At 53.6% G+C, this 20,867-nt stretch overlaps 1 protein-coding gene across 5 annotated transcripts in view; it reads left to right on the top strand.

The window, feature by feature from the left end:
- Window positions 1–20,867, top strand: part of ECE1 (endothelin converting enzyme 1) — a 123,808-nt gene that overhangs the window by 50,683 nt on the left and 52,258 nt on the right. Inside the window, exons 1-3 of one of the 5 annotated variants that reach the window (XM_040229506.1) lie at window positions 8,226–9,072; window positions 10,034–10,120; window positions 18,960–19,101. In XM_040229506.1, the coding sequence (XP_040085440.1) occupies window positions 8,848–9,072; window positions 10,034–10,120; window positions 18,960–19,101 (454 nt within the window). In that variant the 5' untranslated portion in view covers window positions 8,226–8,847. Of the gene's footprint in view, window positions 1–8,225; window positions 9,073–9,698; window positions 9,806–10,033; window positions 10,121–18,603; window positions 19,102–20,867 lie in introns of those variants that run through there. The other 4 variants (XM_040229507.1, XM_040229509.1, XM_040229510.1 and 1 more) reach the window with 4 other exon arrangements.

The following is a 20,867-nucleotide window of genomic DNA, read 5'->3' as shown; positions in this document are numbered from 1 at the left end:
GGCTGCAGTCTGCAAAGAGCCAGTCATGACTGAGTGACTTAGAACACACGTATCACACAAAGACCCTGGGCTTCTGGTGGCTCAGACGTGAAGAATCTGCCTGCAGTGCGGGAGACCTGGGTTTGATCCCTAGTTCTGGAAGATCCCCTGGAGAAGGAAGTGGTTACCCACTCTGGTATTCTTGCTTGGGAAATCCCATGGACAGAGAGGCCTGGTGGGCTACAGTCCAAAGGGTTGCTAAGGGTTGGACACGACTGAAGTGACTTACTTAACAGGCTTGCATAAAGACCCTATGAAGCAGATATCACAATCATTTGATAGCAGAGAAAATGAAAGTACAGAAAGCTCTGTCAAGGTCACACAGCTGCAGTTGGCTGCTGGTCACTCTGTTGGGATGAGATGCTAGAAGCCTGTGTAGCTGCCTTCAGGGATCACAGTAAAGTCTGAGAAGGCTGCCTGTAGGAAGATGCATCTGAACTGAGGGGTTAGACTGGGGAAGGAGGAGAGGAAAAGCCTCCCAGACAGGAGACCATGGATACGCCAAGCCCTGGAAGAGAAAGCACAGTGTGTTTAGGGGCCTGACTATTCCTATTTTACTGAGGTTCAGGCGTCAGTGGGAGGCTGGAGAGGATCCAGGAGCAGCCTGAGAGGTGGGCAGAGGTTGGGAACCCCACCAGGACTCACGCTGTCTCCTGCCAGTTCCAGGGAACCTTCGTGAGAAGGAGGAGAGTGGCTGGATCATATCAGTTAGTCTAAACAGTTCTGCTGGAGCCAGCTTGGGGGCGGCGGACTCGGGGGAGTGAGGGGTTCTAAACCAGGGACGGCTTCCAGGCAGAGGAGGAGCAGAACCAAGTGGGCCTGGACAGTGGGGCAGAGATGGAGGCAGGCAGGTGGGGTGAAGAGAGGCGAGGTAGGAGCCTTGCAGACAGGCTGGGCAGTCAGCAGGATGGTAGCGGCCTGTGTCGAGGAGTCAAGAAGAGGCTGCCGGCCAAGCTGGACTCAGGTGTAGGCTGGCCGCCTCGGCAGGCTCTGGGAGGGCAGTCCGCTGGCAACACAGGTGAGGGCTCTCAGTGCCTCCCGGGGTCCCCGGACAGGTGAGTCAACACCAGGCCAAGTGGGTGAGTGTTTTCCAGCTCCTGCATGTGTGGGCTGGCCTCCGGCTGCCAGCACGTTAGGGGGAGCCCAGCCTGGGACTCTGGTCCCAGACTAGGGTGACTGACTCATTGACTGGCAGAGCTGTAGCCTTTTCCCTAGAGGTGGTGAGCAGCCGTGTAAGCTCTGTGCCCTTGACCTTCCGGTCTAACTCACCTTTAGGCCTCCCTGAACTCCTAACTGTGCCCTTGTTCCCGCTCACCTTCCCCCTCCATGCTCAGGCCTCCAGCCCCACCCGACCTAAAGTGCAATCTCTCCCCCCAACCCCAGCCCAGGTTGTATTCCTCTATTTCCCATGTCTCAGACGGGCAGCCTGTCGTCCCCAAAAGAAGTTGACCTAGAGAGTCAGGCCCCAGGTTAGCATGAGGAAAGAGGAAGAGGATCTTGGAGGGTCAGGAGGATCCGGGTTGGAGTCCCAGCTCTGCCCGAAGGGCAAGCTGCTTCCTTCCTCTGTCCTCAGCCTCTTCGTCCTTGAAACGGTTCCCTGCGTTCCACAGGGTGATGCAGCGTGAGACACAAATGAGACAACGGTATAAAAGAGCCTTGAGAATCGGGTGGTGCTGGGCTTTTGGTGGTGTCAACAACTTTTTATTCTGTTTTAGGGGGCAGCTAATTATTTTTTTATAAACCTTTTATTTTAGAGCCGTTTTAGATGTATAGCATCATTGGAAAGATTGAAGAGAGTTCCTTTATACCCCATACCTGGTTCCCCTATTATTTATTTATGACATGGAACATTTCTCACAATTAATTAACTATCATTGATACATTGTTACTAACTAAAGTCTTTTATGCCTCTTTTTTTGGCCTTGCTTTGTGGGATCCTAGTTTCTGGACCAGAGATGGAATGAACCCAAGCCCCCTGCACTGGGTGCATGGAGTCCCAACTACTGGCCCACCAAGGAAGTCCCTTAATTTGTCTTTTTTTTTTTTTTTAATTTCAGGGTTTTTTGGCCATGTCACATGGCTTGTGGGATCTTAGTGCCCCAACTAGGGATTGAACCCTGAGTCACAGCATTGGAAGCACCGAGTCGTAACCACCTGACTGCCAGGGAACTCCCTCAGTTTTCTTGAAGTTTCTGCCTAAGGCCCTTTTTCTGTTCTAGGGGCCCACCAAGCATGTACTGTGCTTGGTCGCTCAGTTGTGTCCAACTATTTGGGACTGTAGCCCACCAGGCACCTCTGTCCATGGGGATTCTCCAGGCAAGAATACTGAAGTGGGTAGCCTATCCCTTCTCCATGGGATCTTCCCAACCCAGGAATCAACCCGGGGTCTCCTGCATTGCAGGCAGCTTCTTTACCAGCTGAACTACCAGGGTAGCCCCCACCCCCCCGGCCAAGCATACCCCATTACGTTTAGTTGCTATGTCTCCTTAAGTTCATCTTGACTGTGGCCATTGCTTTGGGGAGGAAAGCACAGAGGTGAAGTACCATTTGCATCCCATCATGTCAGGAGTATATCCTCTCCTTTGGTAATTTGACTTATCATTGGGGACATTAGCCTTGATCACCCAGGAAGACGGTAGCTTTTGCCTTGAGTATGGCAGCAGAGCGAGATTCACAACCAGTGTTAACTGAGCTAACGCCAAGATCAGAAAACTTGGACGGGTGCAGAAGCAAATGGGAAGGCTGAGGAAGGAGAATAAACAAAAGCTGTTTATCAGGCTGCAGTGTTTGCCCCCAGGTGCCAAGTCACTTGGGGATGGGATGCTCGGCGCCAGGCAGTTCGTTTCAGCTCACTAAAGCTTTTCAGGGACTCCCCTGGTCGTCCAGTGGCTAAGACTCCACACTCCCAACGCAGGGAGCCTGGGTTCAATCCCTGGTCGGGGAACTAGATCCCACATGCCACAACTAAGAGTTCATATGCTGCAACTAAGACCAGCACAGCCAAATAAATAGATTTAAAAAAAATCTTTATACTGAACCAGTTTATAGATGAGGAAGCCGAGGCCTTAGGAGGGAAATGACATGGTCACATGATCCAGGGAACCTGGGTTTGGGCCCAGGTCTGTCTTTACTGCTTCTTTCCTGCTGTTGAATAAATACATTGAAGCTGCAGTCCCAGGAGAATCGAGTTAGGGCAGGGGTGTTTTGTGATGCAGGTTGTTTCAAATTCACTTTATTCCAAAAAGGATTCATGATGGGTTGCGACTGAAACACATTCAATCAAATGATACGCAGTAGAAATGAAAAATCAGGAGCAGAGAAAACAGAGCAGAAAATGTGGACAAGGACAAAGATGAACTTAAAGGCCAGAAAAGTGCTTGCTTTGGCTGTGAGGTTCCTCAGCTAATTCCTGCAATTCTTCTTATCAAAGAGCTAAGAAGCAATTCACTCCTCCGTAAATTTAAAAAGGACTTAATCCCATGGAGGGACTTCCCAATGGGTCCAGTGGCTAAGACTCTGCACTTCCAGTGCGGGGAGCCTGGGTTCGATCCCTGGTCAAGGAACTAGATCCCACATGCCACAACTAACGGTTCTCATTTGCTGCCACTAAAGATCCTGCAAGCTGCCGTTGGGACAAGATCTCGAGTGTGGCAACGAAGGCCTGGCACAACCAAATGAATAAATACTTAAAATAAGAAAGAAATTAATCACGTGGAAATTTCTCAGTGAAGACACTGAGCAATGTTGCAGGTCACGTAACAGCAGCAGTAGCTGTTACCTGGTGTCGTCTTCAGGGGAAGTGAAGTGAACGTCGCTCAGTCGTGTCCGACTCTTTGCGACCCCATGGACTGTAGCCTAACAGGCTCCTCCATTCATGGGATTTTCCAGGCAAGAATACTGGAGTGGGTTGCCATTTCCTTCTCCATGAGATCTTCCCAACCCAGGGATTGAACCTGGGTCTCCCGCTTTGTAGGCAGACACCTTACCATCTGAGCCACCAGGGAAGTTGTCTTCAGGAGTGATGGCTATATATTTACTATATGCTCCTTGCCCAGATTTGTCCTATTTGAATTTTACTTGTCATCAAGCAACGCCACCCTGTTTCTTCTTCACTGAAGTCACAGATGCCTTTGCCCGAGTGAAAATCTTGGATACAATCAACCAGTTATCTATATACCAGGTTTCTGTGCTGGATGGAGGGAAATAGTGTAATTGTTGCCCATCTCCCAGGTCCATCCCTGCGATGCAGACACCTGGACAAAGGCCTGAATGAAATGCAACTACTGTGCTTGGGGTACACCAGAGGGATGGGCGTAATTCCCTCTGAATTGGGAGAAAGGGGGGACTTCCTGGAGGAAGAGGTAGGCTAGACGTGGAGATGAGTAGCTGTGGTGGAGACAGCATAGTTTTTTGTATGTTTTGGCGGCATCGAGTCTTTGTTAGTTGTGGCACGTGGGATCTAGTTCCCTGACCAAGGATCAAACCCAGGCCCCCTGCATTGGGAGTGCAGACTCTTAGCCACTGGACCACCAGGCAAGTCCCAAGAGGGGGCCTTGGGAAAGAGGGATTCAGTCATAGGCCCCTTGAGGGTGGGGAGCAAGTGCTACCCCCTCAGCTTACAGCCTGGGGCCTGACAGACGTTGTGGACTCAGCAAACTCCTTTTGGGAGGCCAGCACCCACAGGGATAGCTCCGGGGTCAGGGTGATGGCCATACACCCGAGAGGTGTGTGGAGGGTGAGTCTGGGGAGTCAGGTTTGGGCCAGTTCAGGGGAGCCCTTGCATGTCAAGCTAAGGAGTTTGGGTTTTGTTTTTCAGGCAGTGGGGATCAACTGGAGGCTTCTGAGCCCCGTGTCTTATAAGTAGTGATGGTACAAATAGTAACAGGGAACACTTGGTGGGGAGATGCTGTGTGCCCAGCACTGTTCTAAGCACTTTATTTATTTTTAAGTTTTAGATTTTAAAAATTTTTATTTCGGGCTGCACTCTTCGTTGCTAGGCACGGGCTTTCTTTTGTTGCAGCGAGCAGGGACTGTACTCTTCTTCACGGTACGCGGGCCTTATTGCAGTGGCCTCTCTCATCGAGGCGGGTCGGCTCTGGGGAACACAGCCTTCAGTAGTTGTGCACAGACTTGGTTGCTCCGCAGCATGTGGAATCTTCCCAGACCAGGAATCAGACCCATGTCCCCTGCATGGGCAGGCTAATTCTTAACCATTGGACAACCAGAGAAGTCCCTAAGCACTTCATATTAACTAAGTGTCGCAACAGTCCTATGAGGGAGGTGCTATTATTCTCATCCCCATTTTACAGATGAGACTGCCGAGGCAGAGAGGCTGAGTCACTTGTCCAGGCTCACATGGGATTAGTGAGGATCTGAACTGAAGCTTGGAACTAGAGCTTTTCTTCACTCTGTTATTGTCCTCATAAAACACGGAGAAGGAACTGGCAATCCACTCCAGTGTTCTTGCCTGGAGAATCTTGTGGACAGAGGAGCCTCAGGCGCTGCTGTCCATGGGGTCTCGCAGAGTCAGCAGCAGCAGCAGCAACATAAAACAGGAGTGTGTATTAGGCGGGCTTCCCAGGTGGTGCCAGTGGTAAAGAATCCACCTACCAATGCAGGAAGTGAAGTGAAAGTCGCTTAGTCATGTCCGACTCTGATCTTCCCAACCCAGGGATCAAGCCCAGGTCTCCTGTAATGCAGGCAGATTCTTTACCCTCTGAGCCACCAGGGAAGCCAGTTGCAGGAGACATAGGAAACAGGTTCAATCCCTGGGTCAGGAAGATCCCCTGGAGAAGGGAGTGGCTCCCCTCTCCAGTATTCTTGCCTGGAAAATTCCATGGGCAGAGGAACCTGGAGGGCTACGGTCTGTGGGCTTACATAGAGTCAGACATGACTGAACACACATACACATAATGATTTAACAGATCTCAGCTAATTCCTGGCACAAAAGGCAAGAACCGATGGGGGCTCTGGCCATAGGGCAGCGTCTCTAAGAAGCTGAGACTTAGAATGTGAAAACGACTTGTGGGCTGTGGTCAGGGAATCCCAAGCCTCTGAATTTCACTGAATTTCACTCACAGCTGCTCTTTTTTTTTTTTGGCTCTGACGAGCTCTCAGTTTCTTGGAAGATCCCCCGCCTTTGGGCAAACCAACACAAAAGCCATCGGAGTGACTGACATGGTTAGGAAAGATGACCCAGTGGGGTCACACCCGGTGCTGCTGAGCCTGAAGGCCTTTGTCATCAGACACACATGAGCGTTTATAACGTCTCTCGTTTCTGTTTCAGCCCAGGCCTTTGGTTTCCACAGGGTGGGGTTTCCGGAGCTGGGACCATCGCGCCCTCCATCTGTCTGTCTTTCATCACCTCGTGTGATGGATCTGGGGACCGTGGTTCCCCCTGTTCCACTCCTGGTCCCCGCCCAGCCCTTCTCACGAACTCCAGGCCCTTACTTCTCATCCGCCGCTCAGCGGGGCCGGGAGAGGAGCGTGCAGATCAGGGCAGCATCTCCCCACAAAGCCGCAGTTGTTCGTCCCTTTCCCTGAAGCTCCCTGGCTGGGGGTGTCGCCACAACCACAGACGAGGCCGTTAGGGAGAACAGCCCTGGTCGGCCTGCCACTCAGTGTCCCTGAAGTCCATGCCGTCCCCGCCTGGAGCAGCAGCTCCCCTTTTGCAAAGATCAGGAGGCCCCACAGTCCAGGTCCTGCTCTGCCCGCACAAGCTAAGTGCCTGGGGTTCTCTGGAGGCGGTGCAGTGGGCTGGGGCAGCCAGGACTCCCATCCCGGTTCTCTGACTCTCTAGCCAGGGAGAGGACCTGTGGGAGGGCTGGGGGAGACTGGGAGGGGGGTGCCACCTCCCCCATCCTCAGTGGAAGTGGGAGGTGGAGATCTCACCGCACCGGGCTTCCCGGGGTCAGGAGGGATACAGATGCCTGGATACAGATGCCTGGGGCCCAGCGGCTCAGCGTCGGCGTTTGTTCTGCCCAGCCCCTCTCCGTGCCTGGCCCCCTCCCACATCTCCCATGAAAGAGAAGTGATACCTGCCAAGGCCTGGGCTTTGGTGGGTGTGGGGACCCAACAAGACAGTGATCCGAGGGCCCCACCCAGAACCGGGCGGGTAAGAGACAGGGCTCCCCCCACCCAGCGCCGCCCCCCCTCCCGCCCCCGTCATTGGAATGCCACCTGGTGACTGGGGCCCATAGTGCTCCCCACGGAGCTAAGCCATTCCCACTTCCGAGGTGGGTTCAGTTTCACTCCCCGGCCCCGGGGCAGGCGGCATCTCGAGAAGGGCCCCTCATCTTTTGTGTGCTGAAAAATAAACAGCTCTCGGTCTCCTCGGATTTCTACTCCAGAGGTAGGTGATCTTCCCTGGTCATCCCTGCATGGACAGGCCGGCCCCGGCCCCTGGGATGGGCTGCCAGCCTCCTCCCTCGCCTCTCACCTTCGTGCAGATGCCCGGGGAAGCTCCAGCCCCACTCTAGGCCTCTGCAGATATAGGGCCTCACAGGACCCAGCCCTCCCTTCTAGGTTCTTCTAATTAAGGTGCTGTGTGCATCAGTAGAAGGAAACGTGGGATGTGGGGAGGGGTGGGGGAAGGCAGAGGACACAGCTCAGGGGGCCTGAGGCTGCCTGGGGTCAGACAAGACTGGTCTAGAGAGCTTTCCAGAACGGCTGATCTCTGAGTTGAGACGGAAGGAGGAGAAGCCATTGCTTCACTACACCTGGGCCAGTTACTTCCCCAAGCCTCAGTTTCAGATTTTGTAAGAGACTGATGATACCTGCTTCAGAGGCTTCAATGAGACAATGAGTGTAAAAGAACCGACAAATACCTCGTCCCTCTAAGCCCCCAGGAAACAGTAGCTGCCTGCCGTGCCAGACACAGGAGGTGTTTGGTGACTTGAATTTCTTTTTCAAGGGTCTTTTTCCTGGGGCAGTTAACACCTGTTACTTAGTGTAACTGGTTTCCAAAAAAAAAAAAAAAACCCAGCCCAGGGTGAAATTAAAACAGCCCGATGGCCCTTTCTGTTTCTCTGGTGGGTAATGGGAAGTCCTGCACCCAGGGGGAGTGGAGCAGAAAAACCCAGAATTAAAATTCTTCCTGCGGGCCCTGCCTCCCTAAGGTCCTCAGACATGTTCTCCTTGTCCTTGGGTATTGCAAAATTAGATGCACTTTCTCGCTTCATTTTAACAGTGTTTAGAGCACCTGTGCTATGGCAGCTGATGGGGATTCTCTGTGTCAGACAAGGTCCCAGCCCTGATACAACTCACAATTTGGGGGAGGGGGAAGGAGACAGATGTTAAAAACCAGCATAAATAAGTCACAAACTGCAGTAAAACAGGTTGCCATGATCGATAATTTGGGTTCTGCTCGGGGTGGCTGGGACATTTGAGGGTGTGACGTTTACTCTGACCTCTATCTGCAACAGGAGCCAGCACAGGAGGAACAGAGACATGTCCAGACAGAGGGAACAGTGCTATAAAGGTCTCGAGGGCAGGAGACACTTGGAGAATCCGGGGAACAGAGGGAGGGCGGAAGAAGCTGCGGCCTGAGGCAGTGAGGTGGGAAAAGGGGCAGGGTGGGCAGGGGCCACGGGGGACCAGTAAGGGGACTGTCCCCACAGAATTGGGAGCAAGGGTGACAGGATCAAGAGTTTCCTGTTGAAGGCTGGGCTCTGGCTGCAGAGCAGGCTGTGAGAAGGCAGGAGGTGAAGCCAGGAGACCTTGGGAGCTCACCGAGACCGTCACCCCAGGTGTCACTCAGCCTTCTGTACCTGTTCCTTCATGCATTTGTGAAGTCAACTATGAGAGGGAATGGGACTGGTCTGGAAAACTGAGAAAAAAATGTATGAACGCGGGGGCTTCCAGGTCCCCCCAGACATGGAGGGTCCTTTGGGCAACTGCTGGGTAGGCTCTTCTGGGACCTTGAGGGGCAGGGAGAGAGCCCGGCGTCCAGAGCGCCCCACCTCTGAGGGATGGTGGAGGGAATGGTCCTGTTCCTGGCTGTCAGCTCGCCCCAAAGCCGTTCCTGTTTTGAAGGTAAGATCACACCTTGGAGCCTGGAGCCAAGCATGGGCTTCCCTCCAGCATGCACAGAACATTTTTCATTCTAAGTCAGGAGAGTGCTCTGGAATTTTCTGAGATCATTGTGAACTCTGGCTCAAAGACCACTGAACTAAAGGAAGGGGGAAATGAGAGGGGAGGCACATGCCTTTTTTATTCCCCGTGTTGTGTGTGTGTGTGTGTGTCTGTGTCTGTGTTTTCCCCCAAATCTTTCTAGCTCGCATGGGGGAGGCCGCTCTTGGCGCAGCTAAGGGTCAATGGCGAGAGAAACCTCTCTTGACCTTTGTGGCCAAACTAGTGGCCCTTTCCTAATACCTGCCTTTTGGCATCTGCCACCACGGTTTATAGGAGGACTTCATGTTTCTTAGAAGGAAGGGTGGCCGTGAGCCCCTTCCTGCCTGCAAGCGGGAGGGGCCTCTCCCCGACCCCCACCCCCCCCCCCCGACCTCTGGGAAGGGGGAGAAGGCTGCGTCTCCCGGGTGACTCTGGGGGGCGGTCTCCCGGCGCGGCGGGGGCGGGAGCCGGAGCCGCGCGGGCCAGGCTCCGCCCTCGAAGGTGGTGCGAGGCCGGGCCCAGCCCCACGGCCGGCCCTCCCTGGCCAGAGCCGCGGGCGCGCGGCGGCGGGGACCCGGCGGGGAGCGGGCGTCGGGGGCGCACCATGCGGAGCCTGTGGCCGCGTCCGGTGGCCGCGGCGCTGTCGGCGCTGGGGGTGAGGCGCGGGGTTGCATAAGCGGGGAAGGGGCGGGGGTGGCGGAGGGAGGCGGGACCCCGCTCGCCTCCCCCGGCGCGGGCCTGGCCGTGGGCCGGTCCCGGTGTCCCGGCCGGGGCGGGGCGCGGCGGCGGCGCAGGCGGCGGGTGGCCGCTTCCCCGTTCTCCCCATTCGGGTGTGGGAGCCATGGAGGCGCTAAGAGAGTCGGTGCTGCACTTGACTTTGCAGATGTCGACCTACAAGCGAGCCACGCTGGACGAGGAGGACCTGGTGGACTCGCTGTCCGAGAGCGACGTGTACCCCAACCACCTGCAGGTAGGCGCCCCGGCGCTCTGCGCGCCCCCCACCCCCAGCCCTGGCCGACCCGGCCATCCTGCCCGCCACCGGGGCGTGAGGGGGCCCGTGCCAGCCCGCCAGCCCTTGGGTTCCGTGGGTTAAGAAAAGCCTGTTCTGGGTTAGCAGTACCCCTGAGGCGCTGGGCTCCCCAAAGGGCCTCCCCGCCCCACTTCCACGCGTCCCCAAACCCTCCCGACCACCTGCTACTGGGTTACAACCCGGGTGGCCAAGTGGAAGAAGCATCCTGGAGGGGCGAGGTGGTCCAGTTCTCTCTTCACAGGGAGGGGGCAAGTCTCTGAGCGCTGAGACTTGCCCAGAGTTTTAGGCAGAGCCTAAAATCCTCCAAGCTGTAGCATAGAAAGTCCCGGAACCCTGTAGTCCTAGGCAGACAGGGGGTGGTTGGTCATCCTGTCTGGTGGACGTTACCCCACATTCCTCCTCTTCTTCCCCCAAACCCCGCGTGTCCTGGGTGTTGGAGCCCAGCCTCTGCTCCCTCTCTCCCTGCCCCTTCCAGCCTCTACTTGGGAAGCCCAGTTCCTCTCCCACCAGACTGTGCCCCCTGGGGCTCAAATGTGCATACCACCTCTGCCTCCCAGAGGGACTGAGCTGGGGCGGTCCAGACCAGGACCTCAACCCCGGCTGGGTGTGAACTGAAACAGGTGGACCTGAGGAATTTGGGAATTCCGAAGGATGCCCAGGGGGCCCTGTGACCTGACACCTGGAAAACGGCTTGCAGAGGCCCGGCGAGCAGCGCAGTCGAGGAGGCTTCTGCCATGCCGACCCAGGGAGGCCTGCTACAGGGACTGCTGTCAGTTCAGAAGCCGCCCCCAGAGGGAAAGCGTAGGCTGTGTGGAAACCTAGGCTGCCAGGCCCAGTCCTGCTTGGCACACCTCTCGGAAGCTGGGATCATGATGCTAGTAAAGGGAAACAGCACTGATTGACACTGGTTCAGTAGGCCCCGGGGAGGTCCAAACCCGACCCTGAGTGGTCTGCACACACTGGAACGGGACTCTCTTACCTACATCTTCCCACTCAGCCTTCAGGAGCAGCCCCGTGAGTTACTGTCCTCCCAGCTCCCTCTTACAGATGAGGAAACTGAGGCTCTGAAAGGGGAGACAACTTGTCTTGGGTGCACTGGAGCTAGAAATCTAGGAGTAAGAAACCAAACCCGGTCTGTCTAGAGCCCCGTGGACCTTTCTGAAGAGGCTAAATCCAGCAGGAAATTAGATTCCCGTGGCAGGCGCTTTTGCCTTCCCGAATCAAAACAGAATCTAATCAGCCGTCTTTTTCAGTCTCATCTTTCACAGAAGGTTCTAAATATATCAGCACAAAAGCATTTCGGAATTCACAACGAAGTAGGGTGCTGTGCTGTTATCTTGCGGCAGCCCGCATGGGTATAGACTTTCTCAGGCCACAAAGTGACTCGTCAGCCTGAGGCCGCCTGGCACAGGGGAGGCACCCGGGGCTCTGAGACGGGGTGAGGGGAGCCCAGGTGTGAATCTGACACCACCTGTGATCCTGGGCGAATGAAGCTTCTCTTCCTGCCCTGCACAATGGGAGTTAAGAAAATGACTGTGATGCATGTTTCGGGGCCTGCCAGCATTGTTATGTTTGTGATCGTGAGGTAAGGACTCTTGCGGCTGCGTTACACATGACCAAGCTGAGTCTCAGAGAGGTTAGGGACATTCCTGTGGTCACAGAGCTGTCACGCGGTTGGAATGCAGTGCTGGTGCCCCGACACCAAACCACCCAACGGGGTATATCATCCACTTTTACTACAGGAAAAGCCCAAATGCTTGCCCCAAGGATTTGGAGGCATTTCTGTAGGTACCCAGCCCGGCTTTCCTTGAGCCTCCACGACTTCCCCAAAGCAGGCTAGCTAACGATTGTTCTTATAAGAGTCGAGAACCTTTTCATCTCATCTTACAGAGTTTTCTATGAATTTTATGTCTTTAATCACAGGGAATTTTTTCCAGTATAACAATTTTGCATACTAATTTGTGAAAAAGAGTCAAGTATAAAAAAAATTTACAAACAGACAGTAACCCCACCACTCAGAAATAACTACTTCTAGTTTTTCACATTTGCTTATATATATTTTTTATTAAATTGAGCTCACTCTACATCCATAACATTTTGTCCTACTTTTTTCATTTAATGCCACTTCATAAGCATTTTTTTGTGTTGTTAGAAACTTCTGAAACATCAGCTGTACCTCAGTTTTAAAAACACTTCCAAGGAGTTCCTTGATGGCTTAGTGGTTAGGACTTGATGCTTTCACTGCTGAGGGCTGGGGTTTGATCCCTGGCCTGGGAACTAACATCCTGCAAGCCTTGTAGTACAGCCAAAAAAATGAAACAACACTTCCAAACCATACTGCCATTAAATATCATAATACTTTATGGTACCAATATATAAAAATACATTTACTCAATCTGCTACAATTGGACAATAGGCCCAGTATCCATAACACTGTAGGTGACCAGCTTCTAGCCTTTTGAATAATTTCCTATGAGTAATTGCTAGAAACACAACTGTTCCCTCAATTTTAGGCTTTTTAAAATGGATCCAATCCTTTCCCCCGCCCACCAAATCTGTCTCTTGACGGGCAGCTATAAAAATCAGCTACTTGATTTTTCAAGATTTTGAAGCCCATTGTTCCTGAAACTCCGGAGTTGTCAATACCAACACTAGTAAATGACAACTTGCATCTTTCAGCCAAACTTGCCACCTTTTGCCTGAACATGCTGACAAAGTGTATTTAGCTGGAGCAAATTTTTACCTGTACCTCACCTGAAAGGGTTTTTCTTTTCCTTGATCTCATGTGTGAGGTACAACTTAATTGCAATCAACTAAACTTCTTCAGCGTGGACTAAGTGCAGAGTTTAAAGTGAAAGTGAAGTTGCTCAGTCGTGTCTGACTCTTTGGGACCCCATGGATCCTCTTTCCATGGGATTTTCTAGGCAATAGTACTGGAGTGGATTGCCATTTCCTTCTCCAGCGGATCTTCCTGACCCAGGGATCGAACCCAGGTCTCCTGCATTGTAGACAGATGCTTTACTGTCTGAGCCACCAGGGAAGTAAAGCCCCAGCTTTAACATGGAGCCCCAACTTTGCCTCTCGTGGACTCTGAGACCTGAAAGCTACTCCGTTCACCAGCTTTTTTTTTTTTTTTTTTTACAAGATGGGGTTGATGATAATCCACTTCTCAGAGCTGTTGCAGAGATTGAAATGAGACAATACAAGTGAAAGCACGTAGTGTAATGCACAGAAAATGTATTTGGTTGGGATCATTATAAAAGCTCACCCGGTGTGATATCTCAGTGATGCCCTAAACGTAATAGCTTTGTCTCTGTTTGGCTCAGACTGGCCGCCTGGTCTCTGTACCTCCCGGTACATACCATACCATTTCAGTGGCTCAAAGGGAAATAACTAAAGTTATACCTGCAGCTGGGGCTTCCCAGGTGGTAAAGAATCCTCCTTCCAGTAAGGAAACACAGGAAACAGGTTCGATCCCTGCGTGGGGAAGATCCCCTGGAGTAGGAAATGTCTACCCACTCCAGTATTCTTGCCCAGAAAATTCCATGGACAGAGGAGTCTGGAGGGCTACAGTCCATGGGGTTGCAGTCAGACACAGCTGAGCGTGCACACACCCCTGCAGCCTGAACTGGGGAGCAGAGCCCGCCACTCCTGCTGCTTAGTCACGTCAGTCATGTCCAGCTCTGTGCAACCCCATGGGCTATGGCCCACCAGGCTCCTCTCCGGGGAATTCTCCAGGCAAGAGTACTGAGTGGGTTGCCGTGCCCTCCTCCAGGGGGTCTGCTCAACCCTGGGGTCGAACCCAGGTCTGCTACCCTGCAGGCAGATTCTTTACCACTGAGCCACCAGGGAAACTTCCCACAGAAGGCCACAACTATTTACCAAAACCTTTGAAGCTCATCCAGTTACCCCTAAAAAATCAAATTTTTTTTTCCAAGAAAAAGGAAAGCCAAGATATTTAATTCTTAGTGCTGGTTTTCTCTAATCCCTCCCCCCCACCCCTTTCCTTCTTGTGCAGAGCTGGCTTTTGTGGGCAGTTGCAGAGACAGTCCCATTAAGTACTTTAACAAGATCTCTCTGCTTTCCAGCAGACTCTCTCAACTCCATCTGCCTGTTTGATCTTTTTATTCTTGACCTTAGAGTTGTTCTAGGATCTGAACTGGTCAGACCTGGCCCCTCATTTGCTTCCTTGTTTTAAAAATAGGCGACTGGGACTTCACTGGCAGTCCAGCAGTTAAGACTCGACACTTCCAGTGCAGGGATGCAGGGGGCACAGGTTCGACCCCTGCGTGGGGAACAAAGATCCCCTAGTCTGCATAAAATAAAAAAATATAAAAATAGGTGACTGAGGTCCAGAGGCTGCCCAGGGATACCCTCTGGATCTTGATAAAGCCAGGGTTGACCTTTGACTTCTCGGGGTCATGCCTTTTCTCCAGGGTCACTGACAGCTGGAAGGTGCATCTTCTAAATACTAGATTTGCATTCCTGTTGAGATGCAAGGAGTCCCCTCCCCCGCCTCAGGTACTGATTCAAGCTGCTCTCAGCCATTGGAAGAGTCAGGCAGTGGGGCTGAGGGCCTGGTAGGGCTCCTGGAGGAAATGGAGAGGACAGGAGGGCTTCATAGTTTCACTCTGGCCTGGCCCCAGTGGCCTTAGCCTTCAGAAGCCCGCCATGTAGAAACTGTCCTGGAAGAAACTTCCCCAGCCTAACACAGGATATCACACAGGGCCAGGCTGTCACAGTCTGTCTGTTCCGAGGGGCTGACTCGGAGGCAGGCAGCCCTGTCTCCCTGCCAGCCCTCCCCGGGGTGGTCTGGCCTCTGGGCTGCAGGGGGTGGGCTCCCTGCCAACCCTTTGGCCAGACTGACTCCTGTTGGCCGCTCCGCTCAGCTCAGGTCACTGGCGGACCAGGCAGTGTCTCAGGAAACAACTGCCTTCCCTGCGGACCCCCTGCTTCCTCCAAAAGCCAGGCTCCCCACCCCTTCTGCTGCTGGCATGCCTCCTGGGCCCCAGGCTTGGTGTCCCTCCCGTCCTCACCCGTAGAACCCGTTCTTGCTGGGAGCCTTGCGGGGCCAGGCGCTCACTTCTGTAACCGAATATTTATCCCTCAGCAGGGCTTTGTTCCCTTGGTTATGGCAACCCTGGGAACTCCTGGGCTGGATGGCTCAGCCATTCCTCTCTCTCTTTCTCCACCTCTGTTTCCTGCTTGGTCTTCCTCTCTACCTTTCTTTCCAGGCGTCTTTCTATCTCATGCTCTCTCTGCTTGCCAGGACCAATTGCTGGGATGCGAAGTTGGCCAGCGAGCTGAGCATTCACGGTGATTGTTTCCCCATCTTCCAGGATAAGCTCTGCTCCCTGGCCGATGCTGCACCCAGTTACCCCTCCCGAGACCAAGTGAGCTGCCCGTCACTCACCCTCCGACCTTCCACGTTGCTGGAGACCTCTCTCTCACGATCCACATGCCCTTATTTCCCAAAGGTGGGCCTTGAAGGAGGCAGGGTGAGGAAGGGACTCACTGAGCCAAATAGCAGCTTGGAGGCCCAGCCCCGGCCGCGGCACCCGGGAATTGGACAGTCTCTCCTGGAGCGGCCTCTTGACCCCGGCATAGTCTCCTGGTGACTTCTCCTGCCGTGGGAGACTGCATCTGGACTTCGGCCCTCAGAGGCAAGTCTTGTCCAGAAACCAAGAGGCCCCTCTGCCTGGTCATTCAAATCAAGCAAAGAACCATACAAAGGCTAAAAAAAAAAAAAAAAAAAAACAACCCTGTCTTCAAATTCCATTTGCCCTTTCTCTCTGGAATTATGAATGTTTAATTTAATTTTGACTTAATTCTGTTTGCATTTTGCAGGGAACACCATCTGTCTGTTTGATGTTAAACAGTGAGTCTCGGCTTGACTCGCTGCTCCTAGTGGGCAGCGCGGCCACGGAGCTGATGCTATGGGCTCAGGGGAGATGTGGGTTTTCGTTTCACCCTCTCTGGCCCCCGCTTCCTGTGTTCCTTCTGGAGCTAATACCCACGCCTGCTCTTGGGGGTACTGGGAAGATGGAATAGCGTCATCCGGCAACAGAATAGAGTTAACACGGGCACCCAGAAAGCCCTCAAACATTAGCTGCTGTGATTGCTGCTTTTGCCCTCCTTCCCTTTGTCCTCTTCCTTCTGCCTATTTCTTCTTTCTCTTCCTTTTCACTTCCTCGGATTGCACCTTGCTCTGTCTACGTAAGAATGAGTTTCCTGCCAAATGTCAACGTGAATCAGCCATAGGTATATGTATGTCCCCTCCCTTTGGCAGAAAACAACAAAATTCTATAAAGCAGTTATCCTTCAATTGAAAAAAACATTAAAAAAAAAAAAAGTTTCCTGGACTCCCCTGATGGTTGATTTAAGACTCCACCTTCCCCAAACGGGGGGCGCAGGACCAATCTCTGGTCAGGGAGCTAGGATTCCACATGCTGTGCTGTGCAGCTGAAAAAAAAAGACAGGGTTTCCTGCTCCCCCGGCCCCGACAGCTGTGCTCCGTGGCTTCCCAGGGGTCTGGTGCCTCTTCGGCTAAGGTTAGCCATTGCTTAGCTTTCTACCCGTCTACCCCTGAGCTGAGCTTTGGAGTCACTGAGCGGCCCAGTGTGGGAGATAGAAGGGGATATCAGTTCCATGGCACAGAAAGAGCAAGAACAAATGTCAGCGTCCCCAGACAAGGCAGTGCCTGCTTCAAACCCTTGGGGGCCCCTCTGGATCCCAGTGCCCCTGATGAACTGGGTGAGGGAATTGCTACCTCTGAGAAAGCGCTTCATAGACATCGAGGCTGTGAGTACGTCAGCATTGTCCCAGGCTATGTCTGAGCCAGGAGGGTGGTCAGAATCTTCATGTCTCACCGTTTTAAAAAGGTTTTTCAGGGGAGCTCCCTGGTGGCTCAGGTGGTAAAGAACCTTCCGGCAGTTCAAGAGACCCGAGTTCGATCCCTGGGTCAGGAAGATGCCCTGGAGAAGGACATGGCAACCCACTCCAGTATCTTGCCTGGAGAATCCCATGGACAGAGGAGCCTGGCGGGCTACAGTCCATGGGCTCATAAAGAGTCGGACACGACTGAGCGACTCACACTTCAGGGCTTTCAGGAAACTGCACCCCTCCCTGTAGCTGCTCGCTTGTCCCAGCCTCCTGGACCGCCACAGAGTTCTCAGCAAGCCTCAAGTTCCTTTTCTCGGGTTTAGAATCCATCACCTTTTTTTTCTCGCAGAAGTTTTGTCTTCCTCTTTCACTAGCGCAGCAATCCCCAGTCATTTCCTGTTCAGAAAATAGCCAGCGAGGACCATGAGGCCGTGCGATGCCCTTTACTGAGGACTGGCCTCGGGGTCCCCAGGCGTCGGCGTCAGGCTCCCTGGGCTGTGCCGTGGCCCCCGGGGCAGCCGTCCTCTCAGCAGTTGGGGGCCACTCTCAGGGCAGAGGGCTGGGTCTCCCCATCTCCCCTGGCAGGCTGTGGGCCTCCCTGCCTCCATGCCCGTTCCCCTCCAGCCTTGCTTCTCCTTCCACCTTGGCTTTTCCAAAGGGTGAATCTAATCCCATCGCTCCAGCCCTGGGAAGAAGTCTGCCATCTGTAACCCGGCTTATCGCACCCCTTAGCATCCAGGGCTTGCCCCCCTCCTTCTCCTTTTCCTTCCCCTTTCACCTGGCCAGCTGCTACTTATTCTTCTAAGACCCAGCCCGGGGGCCCCCACCTCCAGGAAGCCTTCTCTGACTAAACCCCTGACTATCCCAATCTGTTTCTATATCTCTCTGTCTGCTGGGCAGTGAGAGCTGAAAGTGAGGTCTTGTCCTCTCTGTACTTCCAATGTGGCCCTGAGCTGGTGCTCGACTATTGACACGTGGCCACAATGTCGCTGAACTGAACCCCAGCTGCAGGCTTCCCTTCCTGTCCCGCGGCCCCGGCCTCGGCAGGAAGCACCTCGTGGAACAGAGGGGAGCCCCCAGCAGGCTTCGGGTGTGAAGGCCGGACCCTGGGTTCTGAGCGCTGTAGGCTGTTGGGCCCCTCCTCAGCTTGGAAGGCCCTGTCACACCCTCCGCTTCCTCTCATTGTACCTCTTTTCCTGTTTAGCTGACTGTGAGTTAGGCTGAGAACGTTTTCTCCTCCCTTTGAGGACCTGTTCGGATGGAGCTGTTTCCCCTTTGCATCCCCCCTGACGTCTCCCAGGACTCGATGCTCTGACCTGTGGGTGGGCTCTGGGATCCATACCTTTGGACCCAGATCCGAGCTTGACCCATCTAGCCGTGTGAGCAGAGGCAAGGGGCTCACCCCTCCAGGTTGCGGATGCCTCATTTGTAAACAGAAGCTGAGGGCACAGTCCTCGTGGGGCTGTGGCGGCTTCAGTGGCCCAGGCTGCAGGCCCCTGTCCGTCTGCTGCGGTTGCAGCCTGGTGGTTGTGTGCGCCTCAGAGCCCAGCCGGATGCTCCCTGGATGCCTGCGAGTGCAAACATCCTGTTCTTTTTTGAACTCCTTACTGGAGAAACAGGGACAAATCCGATCTTTTTTTTTTCCCCTTCTACCCGGATCGGGTGACAGAGAACACAAATGCGGCTGGGCTGAGCTGCTTGACTCTGAGCTGCTGAGCAGGGTGGCCATTCCTCTCCTGGATTAGGACGGGTTCTGTGGGAACCGGACCACCCCTGAGACGGGAGGGCGGCCCTGATGTCTCCCCGGGGCCAGGACCTGCTGCGGAGCCCCCTCCTCCTGGGCAGCAAGGGCCCTGGGCTCACGTCCTCCCCGTTCCGCCTGCCTCCTTCCCTGCAGGTGAACTTCCGAGGCCCCCGGAACAGCCAGAGATGCTGGGCCGCCAGGACCCCGGTGGAGAAGCGGCTGGTGGTGCTGGTGGCGCTTCTGGCGGCGGCAGTGGTGGCCTGTTTGGCAGTACTGGGCATCCAGTACCGGACAAGTAGGTGCCTCTGTCTGTGATGGGTCATGGGCTCCACTCACTGCCGCCCCGGGCTTTGTCTGCTGGTGTCAGCGACTGGCCTCCGAGGCTCAGGAGGGAGCTGGGTCTGGGGGGCTGGGGTGGCTGACACAGACTGAGGCCTGGGAGGTGGGTAGATGGGTGATGATAAGGTTTGGGGGTCAGGAGGAGGTGAATTTGAATCCTGGCCTGGCAACTTGTTATCCGTGTGACTTTGGACAAGTCACTCAATCTCTCAGAGCTTGTATTTTCTGCTTTACATGGAGAGACCGGTGGTCAGTTTGAATCCCTCCCACAACTAGCCCATGTTTCTCTGTCCAAACTTGTGTAACAATAGGATCAGGCCCCACTTTGATCTCTGAGGATTCGGGATAATATCTGTCACATACCCGGTGCCCGGTAGAACTTCTCTGGCCTCTGTTCCGGGTTCCCTTATTGTTAGGATGTGGGCTGGTTAGACACATGGGCTGGCCCTGTCGCCCATCGACAGTTCCAGCAGAACAGCAGCAATGGCTTCCGTTTGCTGAATACTTTCCATGTACCAAATACCTTGCCTCTCCTTTACAGATGTAATCTCATTTCCTTCTCGCTGCCACTCTGTGAGGTGTGGTTGCTTCTGGCCCCGTTTTCTGCAAAGGAAACTGAGGCAGTGAGACTAAGCTGCTTGCCCAAGGTCATATGTCTAATGCGGGAGGGATTCAGCCATGGGCTGGCAGGCGCCTGAGCTCAGGCCCTGTCTTCTCTGTAATTGATGGTACACCCCAGTGTGTGTTACCATGCCCAGGAAAGCTGTTCTTCTCTGAGCCAGGGGACCTTTGCATACCTCTGTCATCTCATTTCTCTGTCCTACCTTGTATAGTAATATGCTCAGACCCCAGTTGCATCCCACTGTCAGGGGTCTGAGGCTGGTTCTCTGTGTCTGGTTGAGTGTATGTAGCAACTGTCTCTCACAGAATCAATGCTCCGTAAGCTCTTATGGACCAGGAAAGGGCAGATCCAAGCAAATAGGGATGGGAGTCCAGTTAATTCTGGGATCTCTCTCTGCTCTGTGCCCTTGTATCCAGCTCTCTGATGGCAAGAAGCACCTGGATGAGCAGCCTCTGGGGCTTTGCCAGGAGTTTAACCCTATCGACTTGGTCACCTGGTGCTCAAACCATCAGAGAGATTGTGAACCTCCATAGGATCAGGGAACGTCAACGCCAGGCTTTGCTGAGCTTTCTCTGCTGTGAGCTGGCTGGCCTGCATGACTGGCCACACTGCACTGGGGTGGGGAAGGGGTTTGGGGGCCTGACAAGAGTGCAGGGCTTCATCTGAGTCATCCTCCCATCCCTTCTGGATCAGCACTCATTCATTCACTTTCTCATTCATTCATTCACTCATTATTCATTCCACAGACATTGAACGAGTGCTTACTCTATGTCAGGCACCTAGGTGGTACCTAAGAAATAATTGCTTAGTTATTTAACTGACTTTTTAATGGTTTGTAGATGTTTTACCAAATGTGCCTAGCCCAACAGGTGATTATTACATATCTGATTGATTAATTAGTGATTTTTTAACCATGCGTGCTCAGCATAATGCCTCAATGCCATAGGATACTTTGCAAAGTGAATAAATAAATGATTGAATGAACAAAGAGCGAGAAGGAAGACAAAGTGGGAACAGCCTTTCTCTGCTGATCACCCTTGTCCTGCGGCTGCCATCTTGCCTCATCCTAAAGCAGGTTTAGTTCCGGGCAGTGCAGGCCC

The sequence above is a fragment of the Oryx dammah genome, unplaced genomic scaffold (genome assembly GCF_014754425.2).
Source record: "Oryx dammah isolate SB20612 unplaced genomic scaffold, SCBI_Odam_1.1 HiC_scaffold_27, whole genome shotgun sequence".
NCBI lineage: Eukaryota > Metazoa > Chordata > Mammalia > Artiodactyla > Bovidae > Oryx > Oryx dammah.
This window is presented reverse-complemented; position numbering and strand designations above follow the sequence as displayed.